The sequence below is a fragment of the Dermatophagoides farinae genome, chromosome 8 (genome assembly GCF_024713945.1).
Source record: "Dermatophagoides farinae isolate YC_2012a chromosome 8, ASM2471394v1, whole genome shotgun sequence".
Classification (NCBI taxonomy): domain Eukaryota; kingdom Metazoa; phylum Arthropoda; class Arachnida; order Sarcoptiformes; family Pyroglyphidae; genus Dermatophagoides; species Dermatophagoides farinae.
The window spans coordinates 1144639-1169371 of record NC_134684.1 but is presented as its reverse complement, the minus strand read 5'-3'; the positions used below and the strand labels follow the sequence as shown (position 1 = coordinate 1169371).

The 24733-nt window shown below is 29.4% G+C and overlaps 2 protein-coding genes across 2 annotated transcripts; one reads left to right on the top strand and one right to left on the bottom strand.

The window, feature by feature from the left end:
* Positions 1–224: 224 nt before the first annotated feature.
* Positions 225–8351, bottom strand: LOC124496070 (unconventional myosin-Ia-like). The gene is made up of 21 exons (XM_075733442.1): positions 8327–8351; positions 5282–5505; positions 5058–5173; positions 4783–4856; positions 4586–4606; positions 4367–4471; positions 4242–4288; positions 4112–4175; positions 3958–4056; positions 3792–3904; positions 3579–3726; positions 3312–3517; positions 3175–3246; positions 2949–3116; positions 2622–2885; positions 2029–2562; positions 1812–1961; positions 1616–1747; positions 1296–1538; positions 1073–1231; positions 225–983 (listed from the first exon to the last, which is right to left on the bottom strand). The coding sequence occupies exons 1-21, from the start codon at positions 8349–8351 to the stop codon at positions 681–683; spliced, it is 3267 nt and encodes a 1088-aa protein (XP_075589557.1). The 3' UTR covers positions 225–680.
* chb (CLIP-associating protein) lies at positions 8190–24697 on the top strand. Its single transcript, XM_075733573.1, is given in 17 exon segments — positions 8190–8954; positions 9253–9331; positions 9393–9496; positions 9583–9872; positions 10389–10498; positions 19593–19696; positions 19795–19879; positions 19938–20268; positions 20334–20938; positions 21188–21357; positions 21360–21390; positions 21638–22145; positions 22211–22430; positions 22496–22974; positions 23048–24053; positions 24117–24185; positions 24280–24697. Coding segments are annotated over 17 exon segments (4605 nt in total). The 5' UTR covers positions 8190–8756; the 3' UTR covers positions 24496–24697.
* The last annotated feature ends 36 nt before the right edge of the window (positions 24698–24733 follow it).

Genomic DNA, 24733 nt, shown 5'->3' with positions numbered 1-24733 from the left:
ACATTCGAAAATTTTTTTTTTAATTAATTAACAAATTAAAATTATTCCGGTATTTTTTTTTCTCTCATTCAAGACAACAAAAACGTCTTCTAATCGAGTATTCATTCCATCAGCCATAATATTGACCATCACAGGATTTGGTGTATCATTATTTGGTCTTCATCGTCTTGATAATTCAAGAAAACATTCATTCTACTTAAATACAAATAAACAATGGAAACAGAATTGACAATGGAATGAAGATAATTTGCCTTCAAAAAATGAAAAGAAAATGCACCAGCAATACATCATCATGGGCAATCATTACCTGTGTGCGTGTTTGTGTTTGTGTATCATCTAGTATTAGCTTAATTTAAAAACAAATCTTTTTTTCCAACTTCTATTTTGTAATCTAAATGATGATTAATTTTTGTAACAACAGAAAAAAAGAACATTTATTATTATAATAATTATAATCAATAATCAATAATAACAACGATTAGCCATCATAATAATAATTGACATTAAAATTTGAAATTTTTTTTTTTCGTTGTAAGCGATTGATGAGCATATTTCATATTTTGAGTTTTGAGCAAAAAAAAAAAGACATCTCATGCTATTCTGTTTGTATATAGATAGATAGATAGATTCTGGTATTGGCACTTTGTTGTTTTTTTTTTGGCTGAAGCCAATCGTTGTTGTTAGATTGTAAATTCCATTCGATTTGATTTTCGGCTAATTTTCACTTGCGATGATGTCGATGATGATAAAAGTTGCTGCTGTTGTTGTGATGTTGATGCATTATGATTTTTAAATACCAAAACTAATGTCTCTTTTCCCGTAAAAATTTGAAATTCAGGTGATATTTCTACAATAGGTCCTTTGGTCACATTATTTTGTATGACCAAATATAGTTTAGTAATCAATTCGATTAAATGTACGGATTCAAATATCAATGCTCGAGTATTAAGAACTTGTTGTTGCTGTTGTTGTTGTTGTTGTTCCTATTAAGATGATAGATTAGTGATTTTAATAACAATGTTTTTCTTATTGATTTGTTGACAAAAATCTAAATTTTATTTGTTTATCTTACCGTTAGAATGTGTATGACAAGTATATTATCCATATACGGACTGGTTGATATCTTATATATTGAATTTAATCGAACATTTTGATTGATTTGCATCGTTTTACCATCCAATACGATAAACGATGTAGTTGTAATAACCACAACTTTTTGAATGAATTGTTCCTATTTGCATGGTGAAAATAACTTGGTTTTTTTTTAATTTCAAGATCACATGATAATATATTACCTTTCCACATCGTTTAGTTATCTTGCTGACCAGATCGGCAAATACAACATATACATCGCCCAATGTTGGTAGTAATCGTTTCCATTTAACATTTTGCCTTAAGCGTATATAATCACCACGAAATGGATGTGAAACTGAACTTAAATATGATGCTTTTCGATTCTTGAACAACATCATTGCCGTGACTTTTTCACGCATTCTATTTCGATTGATTTGATCGAAACAACGTCGATATCGTTGACACTGAAATGTTATAATAATAATTTCAAGTTAAATTATTCAAAAAAAAAAAAATTCATTTGAAAATCGCTATCTCTCACCCTCCATCTATGGTACAATTTTCTGAGCATTTCAGATGTATGTCGCATCGATCTTGGTGCAGGTGGCCATTCATGATTGATCGGTGATGGTGAAGGCAAATGTCGATAAAGCCAAAGTAAATAACGTCGACGCTAATTCATGATACAAGAGAATTTAAATCGTAATCGTTTGCAATAGCAGCAATGTGTTACCTACCTTCCAATTTCGGAAACATCGTGATATCTTAATTTGGCCAACAATCATACGATAATATTTTCTTTTCTGTAACCATTTTCGAACATTTTTCTGTATAATCACTGCTATCTCATCTAGTTTGATGATTCGAAGTTCTTCAAGTTCAACAAACTACATGCAATCATGAATGTTATCATTTCCATTTCAATATAGACATTATAAATGTGCAATAACTTACCGTTTTCAGATGTTTGATAAAAATTTTCGTTTTACCAAAATTAAAATCATTTAGGCTATTTGTTTTAAGGGAAGTATTATGTTTAATAAGCGTGACAACACCATTGACAATGGATCCTTTCCAATAAGGCCAAGTCATTGGAGAAAGTATTCGAAAACGTTTGAAGAATGGGCCATATTTTTCACTATAAACATAACCACGACGTAAAAATTCACCATGTTCAATAATGAAATGACTAGACAATTGTTTGTAAACATATTCATCATCGAATATATTGGGCATCTTCAATCGATTAGGTTTAATGCACATTACATAATGGATTTCTTTATTATTTAGTTTAGCAATCATTGATTCGATTGCAATGGAAAATTGATTGGCCAAAGTTATCGGTTTTCGTAGGCTTTTTTTCAATGGATTGCCTTCAGGAAATAATTTCTGTAACATTTGATGATTAGATTTGAAGAAAAATTGTGACCAATTTCGATTTAAATGTTCGGCATTCTTTTCGATAAAACCATTTATACTGTACACAGTCTACAAAGAATTATTATTACGATAGGAAAATAATCAATTTTTTTTTTTGATATACAAACATTTTCATTGAAATGATGAATACCAAAACAAAGCTGAGGAACGGATTGAGCTGAAATATCACCGGTAGAAACACGACGACGAAATGGAAGACTATGAAGAAAATATCCATTACCATCATCATCCAAATGTACCGGATTATTGATCTGTATATAATGTAAATCTTCACTACATTGTTCATTCAATTCTTTAATAAAAATTTCTTCACGAAAATAAATTGATTTTGATGATGCTTTATTCAATATGGAAAATATTCCTGTTCGTGGCTTTGAATAAAAAAGAATAATTCATTAGTCTCTCTATATACACTGTATAATAATAATAATTACTCGATCAATAAAACGACAGATTGGATCATTGGTTGAAAGATCCAATTTAGTCCAGCCAATATCTTCACGTAGATATTCTTCTTGTTTTTGACGAAAATTAGTATCGATAAAGATTTGAACAATTTTTTCATCCAAATAATTCACTAGTAATTGTTCGAAAAAATTAATCTGCGATGATATATAATCGTATTAGTGATTAGTAAAAATTTTCAAGCCATACACTTACATAATAATTTTCGAAACCAAAAAAATCATACAAAGACAGATTATTTCGTGTTAGATTCAATGATGGTTTAGTCTATTCAAATGGATCAAAAAAAAATTTACTTTATAAATATCACCACAATCAATCAATATTTATACCTTGATAGATTCATTAATCTTTTCAATGATCCATGTGAATAAACGAAAATATAGGGCTTTACATAATGTATTTCGAATTTTAGTTGCTGAATCAGCCGATAATTCAGTGATGAACACTTCGGATTGATCTTTAACCATTTTATGTGTGAATGATTTAAGAAATATGGCCGAATCCAAATTGAACATATCACATATTTCATGGATTTCTGAAATAAAATTTCAATTATGGTAAATTCTGAGATTTTTTGTTTCATGATGATATATTACCATAATCATTGAAGATGGTACAGCCTTCTGTACTGTCAATGTTGGCTTTTCGTAAAAATTGAACATTTCCAAGTTTCAATATGAATGCTAGTACTTGTAAAATTTCAATAATTTCATTGGCAGTGAATCCGAGCACTTGTAGTGTTGACTTGTGATTTTTGTTCATTATAGGTTAATGGTCAATTTATGTTTTAATTAATGGTTTTAACTTACTTTGGTCTTTTGGAATTCATTAACATGATTTTGACCATTGTTCACGTGTTGATCCGATGGTCGATCTTTGAGTAGATGATAAGTTTCAATGTTTCGTTTTAATTTAAGGAATTCTTGAAAAATAAATGCAAATGAGTTACAATAAACAACAACAACATTTTCTTACTTAAAAGATTCGATCCGGCACCTCCAATCAATTGGTAAAATATATGAAAATTATAGCCATAAATTTCATGTTTAGCTACACGTGTTTTTTCAATAAAATCTACACGAAAAAAAAATCAGATTATCGAATGTAAATTATGTCAATATTCACTTACAATCGTCTATTTGTCCGCCTAATGGATCGCCCAAGAAATCGAAATCAACTTCAAGTGTATAAAACTAATGAAATTGAAAAAAATGCAGATGAGAATTTGAAGAATTAAATTTCAAATCAATCAAACTTACCAAACGAGTTGAATTGCTATTGTTTTCAGTATTGGCATTTCCAAATGCTAATGAAAATCAATGAAAAATTTAAAAAAACACACATTTTTACCAATAGATGGCGTTTGTGATTCAAATATACAAACCTTCAAGAATAATTGGAATCGAATTGAATCGTGTTTTGATTTGATTCAATTCTGAACGTTCACTTGAACCATTGATAAAATAATTTAATGCCAACTTGAAAGATTCTGTTTGTGTGCATATATGTGGGAACATTAAAAAAAAGAAAAGAAAAATGAAATGAAATGAGAGAAACCTGAAAACACAGGTAAATTTAAACAACAACAGCAACAACAACGAACCTGTCTTTCCAGATCCGGATACTATAACAGGTTAAAAAGGTGAAAACGTTATACCAAGCAAATGCAATGTAAAAAAAAGGAATGTATAGGGAAAAAAAGATGCTCACATTAAATCGGAAAAAAATTCGAATATAAAAAAAATGTGGAATGGCCGTCGATCGGTCAAACAACAACAACAACAACAACAACAAACTTACCACCCGAACAAATTATACATTGATCAGTGTTACGTTCTTTGAGACAGTGTAGAACAAATTCACATAATGCATAGCTATGTTTGAAAACAAAAATCAGTTGAGAATTTTGCACATTTCAAATTCAATTTATTGTGAATATAAAGAAAGATAAAAAAAACTGGTTATTATCTCATATCTCTCTCTCTTTTTCAGAATTTTATAATAATGCCCACTATTATATGGTTATTGAATATATATCGATAAAAAAACATTCGATTTGATCTATTTCTACTTACATGTGTGGAGGCAGTGACAATATGTTATGATGTTCATATGCGGCAATCACTTCAGCCGAATATAATGGCAGTGATTCATATGGATTGATTGCTATCACAGTTGATTCGATGCATGTCTATTGGTGGTGATGATTATGGAAATTTTGATTATCGTTTTAAATAGATTGATGATGGATAAATGGATGTTTTTATTTTTTTTTCAATCAAATCAATAAATGACTTACATAGATTTTTTTATTTAAAAAACGAACTTTAAGATTCTGTAGAAATGAATCATTGCTGATAAAATCATCTAATTTTGTTGCATCTGGATAACCAATTTCATTGCCAAATAATAGGCTATTATTGCTACTACTACAACGGCTTGATGACCGTTGTTGTTGTTGTTGTTGTTGATGTTGATTCTGTTGTTGTTGTTGTTGTTGATGTTGTTGTTGTTGTTGTACGACTAGTAGTTGATGATGTTCGTTCAGGTATAATAATTATCTTTTGTAATGGTTGATTTGAATGATTTCGTTGTTGATCAATTTTGATCAGCTTTAATGACATTTCAAATCAATAAAATTTTGAATCAAATCAATCACAATAATTGATTGATTTGATTTTCATATTATATCATCTTGTGATTTTTTTAGGCAGTAGGATAATTGAAATTGAAATTTTTTTTAAAAAAAAGGCAATGCACAACTAGATTTAATAAATATTCAATGATTTTGAGCAAATTGGTCAGATTTTTTTTGTTTTGTTTTTGACTGATATTAACTTTGGCTCTGGATTTTGGAATGTGTGCATGTAATCAATCTACATATCTCAACAATTTTTTTTCTCATGAAAATGACCAGAATATTCTGAACTAAAGAAAATGAAAATGCAAAAAAAAACTGAATTCACAAATTGAATGATGATAAAATCAAAGGCAAAACAAAAATGTATATTCAGTACGTGTGTGTGTGTGTGTATGTTCCGTATGCTTTAATATTTTTTTTTATCGAATAAAAAAAATCTCGTATTCTGTGTGTGTGTGTGTGTGTGTGTGTGCAAAATAATGTTCCAACCGACCGACCGACCGATATTATATCGACCGACGGTCGTAAATAAAGAAGAAGAAAAAAAAAGTTAAACCAACACACACAACATTGGGTTAGTAGGTTATAGTTATTTTTTTATGTCCTTATGCTCATGTCCATATATGTGGAATATATATAGATGATGATGTTCCAGTGTTGCATCCTGATCATCATCATATAGAATCGACGCGCAAAAAAAAAAGATGCGGAAAATAAGAATTTTTTTTTCTCTTCCTCAATCGGCGATGTTTTCACTATGACACACACTCACTCACACACGCACAGAGAGATACCACCACTACAACATTCAGGATTCAGGAACCTAGGAGATTCTATTGATCGATCGATTGTCGAGAGAGAGAGAGAGAGAGAGAAAGAAAAAAAATTCGAAACTTTGTTTCGTTCGAAATGAAAAAAAAACAGAGAAAAAAAAATTTTTTTTTTTCGAAGTGGATCTTTTTTTTTGTCTAAAGCAGCAGGTGTTTTTTCTTGGCCAATCCTCGATTTTTTTTGTTGTTGTTGTTGTTGTTTATTTCTAATTCAATTGAATTTTTTTTTCTTGAATAAATTGGTTGTCTGTATGGTCGTTCTTTTCTTGATGATGATAAAGATGATGATGATGTCAATTAACAAAAAAGAAAAAAAAATTAATAAAACCGTATAAAACGTGTGTGTGTGTGTGTATGTAAATATAAAATGTTTGTATATCGATGTGTGTGTGTGTCGAATGATATTTCGTGAGTCACGTGAATAATCATTTTGAATGACCAGAATTTTTTTTTTTAGATTTTTTATTCGAAAACAACACAATCTGACCTTGCGTTGGTGGAATGCAAAAATAAATGAATGATTAGTTCGACGTTTATTTATTTTTTTTTTGTCGTTAAATTCAGCTACTAGAGAGAGAAGGAGAGAGAAACAGCTACCAACATCTTTAAATGTCACGCGGTTATCATTTCATATCATCTTGTCGAAACATTATACTCGTCGCCGTCGTCGTCGTTGTTGATTGATTGAATCGTCGATTCTAAAACATTAAAATGATGATTGGATTATTGGAAAGATTAATTTTCGGTTACTACATCCGAAATATTTTGCAACTTTCGTATAAATTCTTGATCGTGAATACTGAATAAATTCTCATGTTTTTTTTTGTTTTGTTTCGATTGAACAAAATTTTTGTGTTTGAAATACAAAAGAAAAGAGCATGAAAATGAACAAGTTCAAATGGCTCACATATCGTATATCAAATAACTCGAATATCAATTGATTTTGTGCAGCAAAGAAAAAAAGAAAGTTTCAATGTCCCTAAATGGACTGTTGTAAAAACATACAACAACAACAACAGCAGCAACAGTATTCCAAGATTGGATCCTATTTTTAAAAGGTGTGGTGTTTATATTATTCGTGTTTATGTGGCCTGAATCAAATTTTTCTTTTTTTTTGTTTTTGTTTTTGTTCTGTGGCATTGTTTCCGTTCATTTTGATCTGATCAAAATTTTATTGGCAATGTGTGGCAATTATAATCATAAACATCTAATATATCTCGTTCACAGCTTTGATTCAATTTGAATCAATCTATATTCTCACCATCCATCCGTCATCATCCATCCGTCATCGTCATCATTATCGTTGAATTGTGGGTTTGTTGATTTTGGCGCTTTTCAATTCTATGAAAAAAAAAAATTTTTTTTGTCTACCCTATAATTATTCTTACAGAAAGATTTTTATCCACAAATTCACATGAACATTATTCAAATAATATCCATTCTTCAATCATATCATCGAATATCATCATCATCAAAAAATTGAAAATAAAAAGATATCACAAAAAAAGAGGTAATCACCATTATTATATCACATGTAACCTCATCTATGAATGGTGATGTTTTTTTTTATATGTGTGTTTTGCATGTGTTGCATTCATTTTTCAGAATTAATGCATGAGAAGCACAGTTCCTTTTTGTGTGTGTGTGTGCGAGTGTTTCATTCATTTCTTCTTGCTGCTGCTGCTTCTACTGCTCACACATTTATACGAGCTTTTTTTTCGCAATGCTCCCATCATTTTCAGCCGTTTTCCAAATATACACACACACACACACACAAACACACACCAAATCAGCCAAAATATCATTTTTTTTTTTTTTTGCTGCATTCATCACACACACACATCAATAATATAGTAGTGCTATAAGCACATACACAAATACCATTTTGGTGTATACATTTTTTTTTTTGGCCTGTCTAATTGTGTGGTGTATCTTTGTGATTTTGTTGAGATAAACCCAAAAAAAAAAAAAATTTTCTTGATTTGAATGAACAAAAAAAAAATTCCAACAAAAAATCATCAACAACAAATACAAAATTCAATGATTCGATTTTGTTCGAATTGTCATCATCATCATCATCATCATCATCGATGAATTCGATATTTCATTAAGAACATGTATCCACAAGTGCTAATTTTTTGATTCGACTATCATTTTCTTCTTGGTATTAAAACAATTTATTTATTTGGACATTTTTTTTTGTTCGAAATAAAGTGTTCAAAAAAAAATTGTGATCCTGAATATATTTCAACAAACGACAATCATCAACGAATAATCACGAAAAACAAAACAAACAAAAAAAAATGGCCTCATCGTCGACGCCACCCACAACTCTTGACAATTATCTACCATTACTTTCAAGTCAAGATACAAAGAAAAAATTACAAATTGGTATCGATTTATTAAATTATTTAAACATTGAAGACAATACAATTGAATGTGAACATATTGGTGCATTTATTGATTCAATCATTCATTGGTTAAATAATAGTAATTTTAAGGTTTGTGTTTGAAAACAAAAATTGACCTTTTTTTTCATTTCTGCTTGATTTGAGTTGTTTGTGTGTGTGCAGATTCTTTAATTATTATTCTTGCTCACTCAGCCAACTAAATCCTTTATTTTTTTCTGATTCATCATACTTGCATTCATTACACTAACCTTCTGTAGTAAGGGTTATTTATAAATTCATAATCAAAACTACCCATACTCTGTTGTTTATTACTTTGCTACTATTTTGATCGATTCTTGATATTTTGTTTTTTATTTCTAATTCTTTTTTTTTTAATAATTCAAAATAGGTTGCCCAAAGTGGTTTAGAAATCTTGGCACATTTAGCCATTCGTATGAAAGAAGATTTAAAACCATATTTATCATCAAGTAAGTGATTTTTGTTCATTATTATTATTATGAATTTACACAACGGTTTTTTTTGTTGTAGTTCTTGGACCGACTATAGATCGTCTTGGTGATTCAAAAGAATGTGTACGTGAACAAGCCAAAACATTGCTCATTAAATTGATGAGTTTTGTTTCAACACCACAGGTATGTCAAGAATTTTGATGTTTTTTTTCGTTTGTTTTAATGATTCATTCTATTTTTTTTTTTTTTTTTGTTGTGGATATCTATAGATAATATTGGAAAAATTAATGCCAGCATTCACGCATAAAAATTATAAAGTTCGTGAAGAAATTTGTCTATTTTTTCAAGAATGTTTACTACGTTATGGTGTGTTTGGATCTACAAATGGCCAATTATATGTGTCAAAATTTATTTCACCATTAATAAATTTAATGTCTGATCCAAATTCTCAAGTACGTGATACATCGATGACAACATTGGTTTCTGTATATAAACATGTTGGTGATCGATTAAGAAATGAAATATTACGGAAATATTCGAATCAAATGCCTGCACAAAAGTATGTATTCAACAACGATAGCAAAATTAATACATTAACCAATCATGACAATGAAAACAATTAAACATCAACAACAACAACAATAACTGAAACTCATTTGTTGATCATAATTCAAATTCATCCAAACCATTATCATTATTGTTTGTGTTTTATTAATAGAATTAGAAAATGTGATGGTTGAATGAATCGTTACCTATAGACACATATACACACACACAGTGTGCCACAGTTGAAGCATATGTCAATCATGCCTTTGTCATGATAAATTATTAGAATTATAATTTGCTAGGAATTATTTATTTTTACACATCAAAAATCATTCAAATCCAAACAACAATAGAATGAGTAGCATCCATTCAAAATATGATAGATCAATTGGTCTATTGTTTTTTTTTCTAAAAAAAAAATTCCTTTTCGGTTGGCTGATTGGTTGGTTGGTGCACGTGTTATCTATAAATTTCCATATTTAAATGAATGATTGTCATTTTTTACATTTTTCTTTTTTTTCCATTTTAGGTTACATACTTTATTGGGTAAATTTGACGACATTGCCAATACAGGCGAATCCATTTCATTGATCAACAGCAACAATAATGGCAATTGTGGTAGCAAAACATCAGCACTAGGTATGTTTCCAAGTTTCACTTAATATCTATTCTAACCAATCCATATCTACAAAACTGTCATTCAAAATTTAATTTTTGAATGCATAATTAGAATGTGTTGATTATTTTTATAGTAGGTGATTATTAGCTTAGTTTGATATAATGACGTCAAATTTAATCATTTTTGATTTTCAAATTGTTGATGAGTGTTTATTATCATCAGGCCTATATTTCAAGTGGATTTAATGATGGTTAACAGTGCAAAAAAAAGTGTCAAGGGCATGCCACTTGAATTTGATAAAAAATTGTTGTTGTTAATGTATTGTGATCATATAATCTAGATGGCGTTTTGCGTGCCATTTATTTACATGTTCATGCAGATAAATTGTCATCGACAGGTGCGTGTGTATGTATTTGTGTACATGAGTTTTCAGGTTTTTTTTCTCTTTCGAAATCCTGTTATTATTTCGATTGATTATCATCGATTGATCGACTAGTGATGATCATCAGCAAATGTATAATAATAATAATTGTTTTTAATGATAATAATCCTAATCCATATTATTGATATATAAAGATTTGATCCTCATTTTTTTTTATTATTTCACGATATTTGTACTCTAATATAAACTCACATTCAGCTGCTTAGTTGATTTATTTATTAGAATTTTGTTTTCCCAATCTCACGATGTTTAACATCATCATCACTGAAATTATTATCCAATTATTAGTCGAATATAAACATTTATTTACTTTCCGGATGGTGGTAATTTACTTGTCTACTAAATACCATTGATCAAATCATAACAAAATGTCAGTAAGATTATTAGGATTATTCATCATTTTATGATTCATAAGTCAAATAATGATTATGATCCTATCCGCTCCTTAATCATGATCATTTTTTTTTTGAATGAAAAAATCTGGTCAATTTTTTGTTGTTGTTGATCTCTATATATATCTGATTTTGGATCCACAAACATTTTTTTTTCGCAAAGCAATTATAAACATGAAAGAATGGAGAAAAAAATGATTTCAGAATTGTGAAAAGATCACAATCTTAAGGTGTTGGCGCTATTCAAATTCAGACACGCGTTTTTCTTTTTCTTGTTTTGTTGTCATGAGATGTAGATGAGCCGTGTTAAGATTGGTGGGAAAAAAAACATACAATTATCCCCCAAAAAAAAAATTTTTTTTTTGGGTTTGTTTCATTCATTCATTCATTTCTGTGATGTGTGATAGATGTAAATTGCCACAATCATAATGAAGCCGTTATTCTTAGCTGTTGTCGACAACTATATATATAAGCCATTTATATTGTTTTTATTAGTTGGTTTATTTTGAAAAGATTTTTTTTTCTTCTTTTATGAATAACACACACACACACAATAGCCATTCCTTTTGTTGTTGTTGTTGTTGTTTTGTTTTGTTTTTTTCTGGTGAATGTGTTCAACAGGTGATGATGATGATGTCGGTTTTTACTTTTTGTATTAGTTTGGATGTGCCATTGTAATATTTATTGATTTTCAAAATTTTTTTTTTCGTTTTCATTATCCATTAAAACAACTTTAACAATTATGTGCCTACCATGTGTGTTCCAAATGTTCAAAAGTTGTTGCTGTATAATGATGGTAATGATGGTTAGTCGGTTGGTTGGTTGATTGTTATTGGTGGAATTGATAGAAAAAAATGGTAATCACACTAGATTTATTCATGTTTTCTAATATATATTAGAATCAATCAATCAATCAGATTGAGCAATGAATGACAATTCAAATTGATTTAAATTTAAATTGTCCTTGAATTGTTTCCAAAAATCGATTCAAAAATCATCTATCTAGTTAGTTATCTATTGTCTAAAATCAATTTAATAGCTATTGTGTCTGTGTGTGTGTATATGTGTGTGGGGTGCCTAAAATTCCAACTATTCATTTCGAATGAAATAAAATTACCTGATTGATTGATTGATTGATTTTGTGTGATTGTTTTATTTAGCCTATCTGTTTGCATGCAAATGATGTTCGTTGATAAAATATACCCACCTGATTAATGTTTAATGTAAATATTGTTTTTTTGCATCATTTTTATTTCTTTCTTGTTATATTTGGTTGATTTTTTTTCAATTTAAATCTAAAAATTTTTGTTTATCGTCTTGATTGTTTGATCGTGTGTGTGTCTGGGTGTCTATGCGTTCGGATCCATTATTGATTCGGCTGAATCTCTAGGTTTATTTTTTTTCGTCTTGATTGAAGTATAATTACTGTTTAATCGTGCAGGAGGAAATGTAAGATTTTTTAAAAAAAGTCCAGCATGTTTTTTATTTTATTTTTCTTTTTTTCTATATAAGATTTATGTTTGTGTAAGTGCGTGTGTGTGCTTGTGTGTTTGGAAAAAAAACATTTCGTTTTGACCAATTAAATGTTATGTATTCGATGTTTGTATATTTTATTGGATTCATTATCGGCTATCTATTTTTATTAAATCTCTTGAAATATACATGTGATGATGATTATATTCGTGTCAAATTAAGCAAATCAACAACAACAACAACAAAAAAATCAATTCGGATCTCTACTCTGAATGGGTGGATAAGTTTTTTTTTCCTATACACAGCTAACCAATAAATTACTTGCGTGCCACACACACACACACACAATTTATTCAATACAATGATGATATGAATATAACGTAATTACCCTCATTTGATGATGATGATGATGATGATGATGATGACACTTATTATAATAATGAACATTATCATATATTGAGTTGTTGATGATGATACACCTTATATAACATATATACAATTTAAATTACCTGTCGATGATGATGATGATGATGATGATTATAAAACCTCAATTTCTCACTATATCATTATTGTAAAACATCTTTCTTTCTTTTTTATTAAGAACAAAAAAAAATTCTGAAATTTTACATTGATAAGGGGTTCCATTTTTTTATGAAATGAAATTTTTTTTCCTGTGGTTATGGTCACGCAAAGAATCGACCATATTTATGTGTTTCTGTATTGTCTTGTGACCATTTTGGTTTGTTTTTCCCGGAATATTATTATTCATGGAATCATAATATGTGTGTGTGTGTATGTCATTTTTTTCCCATACATGTTTGAATGTCATCATCATATCATCATAATAATAATAATGATGATGGTTACTTTAAACGTTTTTATGAACATTGATGATTATGAAATTTTTATGAAATGAAATAATATATAATACTCGCGCCAAAGTGTCCATTTTTTTCAATTCGTATCTTTCTCTGTGTTTCTCTTTTTTTTATGAATTCTCTACATTTTCATATTCATTTTTACATTTTATTACTATGCCGTTAGCTTTTCTGGAAAGCTATAGCTAAATTCAAACACAGATACTCCTCTTATCTGCATTATCAGCTGATGTATATAACGGTTTTATGATACTAATACTATGATATATAGTAGTATTCAAGGTGTTTACTTTACTACTGCCATATTATGCGGCAGCCTTTTTTCTCTTTCTTTTGCCTTAATATACAGCCGATTTTGGTAGAGTTTTTTTCCATTCATTCAGTCAGTCAGTCAGTTTGCTAGTCTTTCAATAGTGTTTGTGCGTATTGCTAGTGTACATATTATATATTTTTTTGCGGCATCATGAGATATTTTAATGTTCATAATCATCATCATCATTGTTTTAATAGAAAATGATTGTAGATATGAATAACGATTCTATTGTTTGCAATTCTAATGGTGATAATTCTTTCGTTATAATCAATGATTCAAATGTTAATAATGCTACAACCATTAATAAATTGTTCGATACGACCAATAATGATGATAAAATGATGATTAAAAATCATTCTGAAAGTTTTATAACCAACGGTGATGATGATTCAATTTGTATTAGTTCAAATATTGATGATAATGATAAATCTGGTTCACCAATTTGGTCAGCCACATCCACCGATTCAATGTTATCGACCGTTAACAATGAATCCGAATTACAACCGGCAATACTGCCTGAAACATCATTATTATCATCATCGTCATCATCATCATCATCATCAACAACTTCAAATTCTTCATCATTAACATTATTAAAAACTAAACGTAACTTTTATAGCCATTCAGCAACCAATAGTCCATATATGAATCGTAAGAATCTAGTCTCAGAAAATGGTTCAATTATTTGGGATTCTGATTGGGATTGGATACAAATGTATGATAAAATGTTACGTATGACTTCAAATCAACGTCGAAAAATTGAACGTCAATGTAGTTGTGCATTACGAAGAAATAACAATAATAATTACAACTATGATTCTTCTGATCATTTTTGGTCAACATCTACATTTTCATCAACATCTCTGTCTAGTCATCAAAATACTAGCGCTGCCAATCATCGTAAAAATATTCTAGGTATTGTTATCTTGTCATTTCAAGAATATCTTTGGTTGGTTATATGTTTCATTTCCAAGTTTTTTAATTTTTTTTTTTTTTGACATTGATTATTATTAGAAATTTGTCATTGTGTTTTTTTTTTTTTGAATTTTTGAGATTACAATTGTGTATGCACACCAGCAAAACACACGGATTTTATTTCCATTCTATTTCATATGCTCGTTTTTCTAAACACGATCAAATTGCAGCCGATGCTCAAGTTCATGGCTCAAACTCATTTGGACTCAACTATCTTCTATCTTGTTTTGGAGTGATATTGAGGACTGTTCCAAAATGTGTGTGTATGTGTTCAAAATATAGGGAGAGAATGTGTGAATGAAAACCGGCCGGTTCCATTACTTATACTCTCATATTGTGGTCACCATATTGAAAATTTTGTCTTTGTAAAGATCTAGTAGTTTTCTAAAGCAAAAAACATGTACCAACAAACTAGTTTTTTTTTAATTAAAAAAAAAAAAATTTTAATCTGTCAATTGTTTTTTTTTGTTTGTTTGTTTGCTTGGATCTTCATCATCATAATTATGATGATTATTGGCAAAAAATATAGTGGCAGCACAATCTTATAATAATAATCATCATCATCATCATCCATGATGATCATTATGGCTGATAACACAGTGATGATGATGATGATGATGATGAATACGATTAATGTATGTGTGTGTGTGTGTGTCTATGTATGTTTTTGTTTGATAAAGACATTAACATAGATTTAACTTGTGATGATATAATCATCATCATCATCATCATCAGATAATATAGATTTAGATCATCATCATTGTCACGTCAAGTTAAATGTGTGTGTGTGTGTATGTATGTTTATGTTCAGGTGTCAAAGTTAAACTTGTGTGAATGTGAAAAAGGATTGTGATAAAAATAAGATGATGGTGGTGGTGGTGGTGGCCAAGTTTTAGCATTTGGAATTTTTTTTTCTATTTATTATCATCAACGAATGCCGAAAAAAAAACATCAAGGTTTCTAGCATGCATGCATGTATATATATACATTGCTTGACATTGTCATCGTTTCATTTCCTTTCTTTTTTTTTCCTTCTTTCTCATTCACAGAAAAAAAAACAATAATAATAATAATCCTATATATATTGGTCTATTCATCATCATCATCATCATCAGTCGCTGTAGTTGTTTTTTTCCTCATTTTTTTTAGAGATATTACCTGTACTCCATTAGGATGGCATCACATTTTTCTATTGTTTTTTGTCATCTCACAAAATTTTTTTTTTCTTTTTAACATCGAAAAAAAAGAAAGTCAGTTTTTGATGATGATGATGATGATAAAATGTTTTTTTTTATGGCAACTGAGTTGAATTCAATATATATAAATATTGTTGTTGTCCTACTGTACTATCTTGATAATTTTTTTTTTGTCCTGGGCAAAAAAAAAACCTTGAAGCTTGGTGACGTTGCGAATTTTTTTTTATTTTTTATTTCAATAATTTTTCCTGACGCCCCCATTCGCTTGTTGTTATTGTTGCGACATTTTTTTCCTTTTTTTTTGTTTGTTTGTTTGTTTGAAAATTTTCATTTCATCATATGACTACTATCTTATATTGATTGATGAGGAATTTTTGTTTTCTGGTTTAAAATTCTTGATGACTTGACTTGAATAATGTGGTGTTTTTGTAGGTTTTTTCTCTCATTTTTTTTTTGAGATTTATTATTATGAAAAAAAATCACTTTACAGGTTTTCATTTTGTTGTTGTTGTTGTCAATGTTTTCAATTTGTAGGTTTCAATCATTATATATGGGTAAATTTTATTTTTTATTAATCCCAACGAGAGAGAAACCTACTTGTTGTTGTTGTTATATTAGATTGATAGATTGTTTGTGACATATATCATGTGTGTGTGTGTAATAACAACAACAAGTAGTTTGATCACTGCCGACATACAATATATATTCAATCGACAGCGATATTTATGTTGATGATTTATCGGTTTTTTTTTGATTTTGATTTTTTTTTCTTCACTCGGTTTCTCTCTGTGTTTTTTCTTCCGTTATTTTTTTTATGATTCATTGCTGCTGCTTCGGCTGCTGCTGCTGTTTATATATCGAATCAATTTAAATATGCTCTAGATAATTTTAATATAATGGTTTTCATTTTCATTCTTCTTATTTTGGAAACGAAAAAAAAAATTTGAATTTTGTATATGTGTGTGTGTGTGGGGTGGACACCTGAAAGGAAGTCAGTTAGTTGCATATATTCAATTCAATTTATATATATATTGACATCATTTATTTCATCATGCATGTATGCGTGTGCGTTTTTTTGTGTGTGTATGTTCCGTTACTTTTTCCTTTTTCATACATTTCTTGTCTTTTGACTTTTATACACACACTTGTTGTTGTCGTTGTTGTTGTTGTTAGCGTAGTTGTAATCACATAATTTCACCTGTTATTTTGTCATCCAAGAAAAAAAAAACATTTCCATTAATAAGCTAGCAGCAAATAAGAATGTTGTTCTTTTTTTCCATTTTTTGTTTTTGTTTTGTTTGTTTGTTTGTTTGTTGTTGTCCATTTATGGAATAAATGTACATTATACACGAATGTCAATAAAAATATATACAGATACAGATTCATTCATTCAAAATATAATTTATCAAAAATCAAATAATAAAACATTGAATGGGAGAAAAAAAAAGATGATGATGAGTTCAATGATTCATTATTTTTGATGCAACAGTTTACAGAGACACAATATGTCATACTATACACTGATTTAAACCTACACACACACACACACACACACAAATTTTATCGATTGTGAGAATGTGTTAAATGATTTCATTAGTTTTGAATTTTTTTTGTTCCGGAACACACACACACACACACATGCACAAATTCGTCATTGAAAGAATTGTCAAAATTGAATTTGATTTTTTTGAATATAATAAATGGACGTGTTAGTTGAAAAAACAGTTAATAACAAACAGTGAAGGACATATATATTCGAAGGATGCATTACTCATCGAAAATTATTAAAATTTTCAAAATGAAATGGTAGACATTTTTTTTGGTCCATTTTTTTCCGTCTGGCTATATAAAGTTGTGCATTTTGTTTCTAAATAATCAAATAATAATTGTGATATATTTATAGTACAATAACATGACACAATCAATTTGAATGATGATGATGGTGGTGGTGGTGGTGGTGAGCCAAATATACAAATTAGGATTATGATGCTGATGATGATGATCCTTTTTTTATATATATTAATCATCATCATCATCATTTTTTTTGGAAAAAAGACAGATGGAAAAATAATACCGAAATGCCAAAATCAAAAATGACAATTTGTGTGTGTGTGTATATATTTATGGTGCAATCACAGGTATATTCAATTCAATTTTTGTTGTTGTTGTTGTTGTTGCATTCATATCGATTGTTGAATAAATTATATTTGGGTGAGATCATCAACACACGCAGGCAGCAATTTTTTTTTTTTTTTTTTTTTTTTTGATTTTAGAATGAAAATTTCTCCCAATTTTTTTTTCGTTATTGTTGAAAAAAAAAAATTTTCATTTCACTTTTTTTTCCATTTCAAATTTTTTTTCCATATATACGTGTATATAATTTATGGTTATCTATCCATCCACCAGTATCAATCATTCAATCAATCAATCAATCAATCCGATTCGATCATTTGAATTCAATTCATTTTTTTATTTTCTCCAAAAGAAATTTTTTTTTTCGATTGTTTGATTGAATGAATCTTGTTCGTTTTTCTCCTTGTGTGTGTGTGTGTGTGTTTGTCATTTCTTTGGGTGCTCCTGGTTTTTTTTTTCATTGCACCAATACTGTATGTGTGTATGTATGACAATAAGCGTTTTTTTTTTGGTTATGATCATTGTTGATGATGATGATTATAATAAGTACCTTGTGAAGCATTCACATGTGAAACAATTTTTTTGAGAGTTCTGTTGTTGTTGTTCAAATATTTCATTGTTGGTTGGTTCCGATATCATCATCATCATCATCGTCGTCGTCGTCGTCTTGAGAGGAAAGGATATACCCGTTTGATTCTCAAATGACGCTGATGATGATGATGACTGGTTATTATTGTATATATATTACATTTGATTTGTTCTGTTCTGTTCTGTTGTTGTTGTTGTTGTTGTTGTTGTTGTTGTTGTTGTTGATTTATTTCATTTTCTTTTTCTTGATATTTATTTTTTTCCCCTATGATGATTTATTTTAATTTTTTTCGTTTGTAAAAAAAATGTTTTTCGATGGTGTTTGTGTGGTGCAAAAACTAACAAAAAAAAATCATCAACCATATGTACACCTAAAGTGTGATTGCTATTGCTTGTATAGTAGTGTCATTATTGTTGTAATGGATACACAGACACACACAGGGTTTAAATGATTAAATATGCTAGTCTGGGAGACAAATGTGGTGTTAACAAGAAAAAAAAATATATATGGTTGAACGAGAGAGAGAAAACATGATTTTAATGATGATGAAAATTGTTCACTTGAATATTATCTATCGGAAATCAATTTTTATTGATTGATTATTATGGATGATGATGATGAATTTATGATTGTTTGTTTTCTATTTTGACACAGATTTTTTTTTTGCTGTTTTGTTTTTATTTATTGAATTTTTAAATGTTTTGCATTTTTTTTTAATAATAGTTCCTAAAAATCGTTCCAATTTAACACCATCATCATTATCATCATCATCAACAACAACACATAATACGAATAATGGAAATGATAATGATGAAGTTGATTATAAGGTACGTTTTTTTTCTTGATATACCACACTATTGTGATTCATGTGACTAATAAATTTCATTTTTTTATGTGTTTCGTGCAACAACAACAACAACAACAGAAAGTCAATTCATTCAAAAGAGCAACATCGGCACCGCCGGTTAAAAGAAATGCCATTCTTAATAAATTACCACCAAGTAATTCAAGTATGAAATTTTTTTTTCATATTTCATAAATTAATCATTTGAATTATTATTATTATAGAATCTTCTGGAGCAGCTGATGAAGAAATGTTTATGAATGCATTCGAAGATGTTTCTAGGATACAGATATTTTCTGTCAAAGATTTGGAACAAGAATTGAATCGAATAAGAGATATTTGTTCGATTCCAAATATGGAATGGGAAAAACGTATCGAATGTTTAAGAAAATTTCGTTCACTATTAGTGGCTGGCGCAGCTGATTATGAAGAATTTTATCTATATCTGAAACCTCTCGAAGTGCCATTTCAAACATCAGTCAAGGATTTAAGATCACAGGTTGTTCGTGAAGCTTGTATATCAATAGCTTATTTGTCTCAACGTATCGGAAACAAGTTTGTTATTATTTTTCTCAATATCGATCAATTAATCATACATTTGTTGTTTTTCCCATTTATAGATGTGATAGATTTGCTGAAGCACTGCTTCCAACTTTGATCGATTCAATACAAAACAGTGCCAAAATTATGTCAAGCTCAGCTGTGGTCGCTATTCGTTTTGTCATTCAACATACCCATACAAGTCGATTGATTCCAATAATCACATACAATATATCTTCAAAATCAAAAGAAATTCGAAAAGCATGCTGTGAATTTCTCGATCAACTATTACATGCATGGCCACCTCATTGTCTAGAAAAACATGTTGGTGCTTTAAGTGAAGCAATCAAAAAAGGAATGAGCGATGCTGATCCAGAAGCCAGAGCATTGGCTAGGAAAGCATTTTGGGGATTTGCCGATAAATTCAAGGCCGAATCTGATTATCTTCTTAGTTCATTAGATTCAAGTAAACAAAGAATGTTACAAGGTGAACAAATGTCCAATTGGAGTTCAACAAATTCGCTCAATAAAGTTACTACCTATTCACGGCCATTAACAAATCGAACCAATTCTGTATCGACCAATGGTTCAATTGAAAGTATCAATCGTCATTTTAACAATAATTTGATTGCAAAACGTTCGGCTATTCCTGTTCATTCATCAACACCACGAAATAATTCATCATGTAAATATTGACTAAATATTTATTTTTCACATACATATGCAAATCATATTTTTTTTAAACAAAAATAACACACTCAATTCGACACCTAACATTAGACATCTATAGATGTTGATAATAAACTAATAATTCAGATTTAGGTTGATTGTTTTCAATTTTTTTTTCGTTTTTTGTTTTTTTTTTTGTTTTTAATTTATTTTTTTTTTGTTTCTAACCTTAATCAATTTCATATATCGAAATTTATATATATAGCTTTAAATCGAACGCCCGTAAAAGCAACTAGTGCTATAGATATTGATGCACAACGAAGAGCTAGAGCTAAAGCTAATGTTTATTCAAATTCACATCATCATCATACCAATAATAATAATTACCACCATCAACCAATAACAACAACAACAACAACATCGACAACAACAACAACAAAGCGTTTCTTAATTCAGTAAATAGTTTAAGTATGTAGTTTTGTTTTGTTTTGTTTTGTTTTTCCCTTTTTTTTTGTTTGTTTCATCATCATCATTCTTTTAATTTCCTTTCATATGATCAAATAACTTTGTTTGACATTAACATCGATCAATATCTATCTCTGCGTATTTTATTATTATTACTATTGATGCTATTCACTTTATACTGATTTTTAATTTATTCTTGACTTTTAATGTTTTAATAATGTTTGATTGTTTATTTTGTTTCCTATGCTAGACCATAATGCTAAAAAGAATGATGTCACTGATGGTGGTAGTATTAATTCAGCAATAGTAGCTACAAATATGCGAACATCGGTTCGTCGAAATCGTCAAGTATCGAAATCACAACCTGGAAGTCGTTCAGCATCACCATCATCACGTATGAATACATTTGGTAGTGGTGGATCAGGCACCGGTAATAGTATTCATACTCATTCTCGTTATCAAACACCACCATCGTCGACAAGAACAAAAAGAACAAATATCACTAGCCGTGATCAAAGTCCGGCAAGCCGTACAAATAATAGTAGCCATTCACAACGATTCGAACGAAAATTGAGCTCTAGCTCGACAGCTAGTCGAACGAAAAGTCATCTTACCAGTTCCGATCTGGATCTAGCTCATAACAATAGGATATTACGGCCAAATCAACATGAACAAATGATTGAAAATGCTTTTCTAATGCATTCAACACATAAGAAAAAATTCTTTGATGAACAATCCGATGAAAGTGATGCATCTAGGTATGTATTATGAATTGATTCATTTTATTATCTATAATAGAATTTACTATATTTCCCATAAATAGCATCTGTTCTGATACATCGTTTGCAAATTATGGGATTCGTAAAGCCGAAGACATTGGTAAAATAATGGAAAATCTTTCCAGTGCACATTGGTCTGATCGTAAAGATGGTTTACTTGGTCTAAATAATTTTCTCCATTATACGGATGAAAGATTAAATTCTTTTCAATTGAAACGAATCACAGATATTTTTACTAGAATGTTGGTTGATCCTCATACTAAAGTAAGTAATTCGAATTGTAATTGAATATCATCATGTTAGATTTTAATCCGATATTTTTTTCTTAGGCATTTTCATTATTTCTCAATACATTGAACGAATTGATTCATATATACAAGAATGATCTAAATTCCTGGCTCTATATTCTGATGACAAGATTATTTTTAAAAGCCGGTAGTGATACACTTGGTTCTATACAGACACGTATTCTTAAGACATTCGAATTGATACGTGAATCATTTCCAATTGATCATCAATTCAATGTGATTATGCGATTGTTGAGTGATCAAACACAAACTTTAAATACTAAGGTCAAGATTTCCGTACTACAATATCTTTCGAAGCTTATTTTCCTTATGGATTCTTCTGATTTTACCTATGATCGTCCCAATAACCATGAAATTCAAACGGCATTGGTCAAGATTGTTTCATGGACAGCTGATATAAAAAGTTCTGATTTAAGAAAAATTTCTCAAGATACTATTGTCGATCTATACAATCTTAATTCGAACGAAATGACCCTATATCTAAATCAACTTCGTAAAACGTAAGTTTCACATTTCATTTATTGGCAAAATTTTACTAATTTGATTTGTTGTCATGTATTTCAAACATTTCAGTTATTATGATGCAGCTATGCAGATCATTCAACATAAACACAAAACCCGTCTCAGTCAATCATCAGCATCGAATATGATGCAAACACCTTATATTGTCAAGAATATCTCGTCTGGTGTTCATCATCATCATCATCATAACATTAGCGGTGATAAAAATTTCTTTGATTCGAGTGATCACCTTAATCCAGCTGATATTTATGATTCGCTGAAAAAAACTTCTGATGAGATTCAAAAATATAGCTTCAGTTTAGATACTGACCAAATGACATCGTCGACGAATTCATCGACATTTGTCAATAATAATGGACCTGTCAATAGCAATCACAATGGTAATAACGGTGAAAATCACCAACGTATCGATGCCCTTTCGAACGTATCGCTGGATTCAGTAATCAGTCCAAATTCGATTTCGATACAGGATTCGTCATTAGCATTCAAGTCATTTAAACTGGTGGATAGTAGCTTCAACACCAGTATGGTTAATTCACCTAATACTACGGCCAATGGATTTTGTGATTCACCACCTTCAACCTCGATCACTAATGGTCATCAAAACTTTGATAGTTTCGTTGCCAATTTCAACACTTCTTCATCGGATATAAATAATGAAAATTATCAACAGAGTCTTGCGTTAATGACTCAATTTGTCAAAGATTCATCACAAGAAGAAATTACATCGAAATGTAAGGATATCTACCAATCGTTGCTAACACGATTACCAAACGAAAAGAATTCCCAATCCAAAACATCAATGTTAATTTGTATGGGTCAAATTTTGTTCAAAACAACTAAATCAGCATTTGATGATTCGATCGAACTTTCGTTACAAACATTAATGGAAATCATTTGTAAAGATGAGGATAAAGAAGTGGTAAAAAATGCCGAAGCAACGGCCAATTATGCCATCTATAATTTTGATTCAAGAACAAGTTTTAAAATTTTACAATCATACATTAACCACGAAGAAAGTGCATTGAGTATCATTTCTATTAAATTGTTGACTAAGGTACGTAATCTATCATTGTTTGAAATTGTTTGAATCTCATATGTTACCATTGATCAAATATAGTTGGTAGAACTGAACGAAAAGGAGATTGTTATGGAATTATTACCCGAATTAATGCCACTATTGCTGCAGGTATGTTTTATTAAAAAAAAATGCAAATCTTATATATCGATTTTAATTGTTAAAATTTTTTAAACAATAAAAAAAAAACCATCAACATATATAGGCCTATGATAATAAAGAAAGTGCCGTAAGAAAAACAGCAGTATTCTGTATGGTGGCAATCTATGGATCGGTTGGTGATCAGATGCAATCATATTTAACCAGTTTAAGCCGTAGCAAAATAAAATTATTAAAACTTTATATCGATCGGTCATTTCAAACATCATCCGGGAATAGTAATGATAATACTATTAATAATAATGTCGCTTATCATGCATAAATTTTGCACCATTCAAATTGATGAATCGCTTTGTAAAAAAAAAAAATATTTTTTTTTCCATTGTTTTCATTCATTTTCACATTTATTTTTCATCATTTATATCATTATTATTGATTAATTTTAATTATTGAAAAGCAGCCTTAACAGTAAATTTTTTTTTTTTTGTTGAATAAAAAAAAATTCTTGTATTCTATAACAAAAATACGACATATAGTGATGGACTGGTATTGGTCATGCA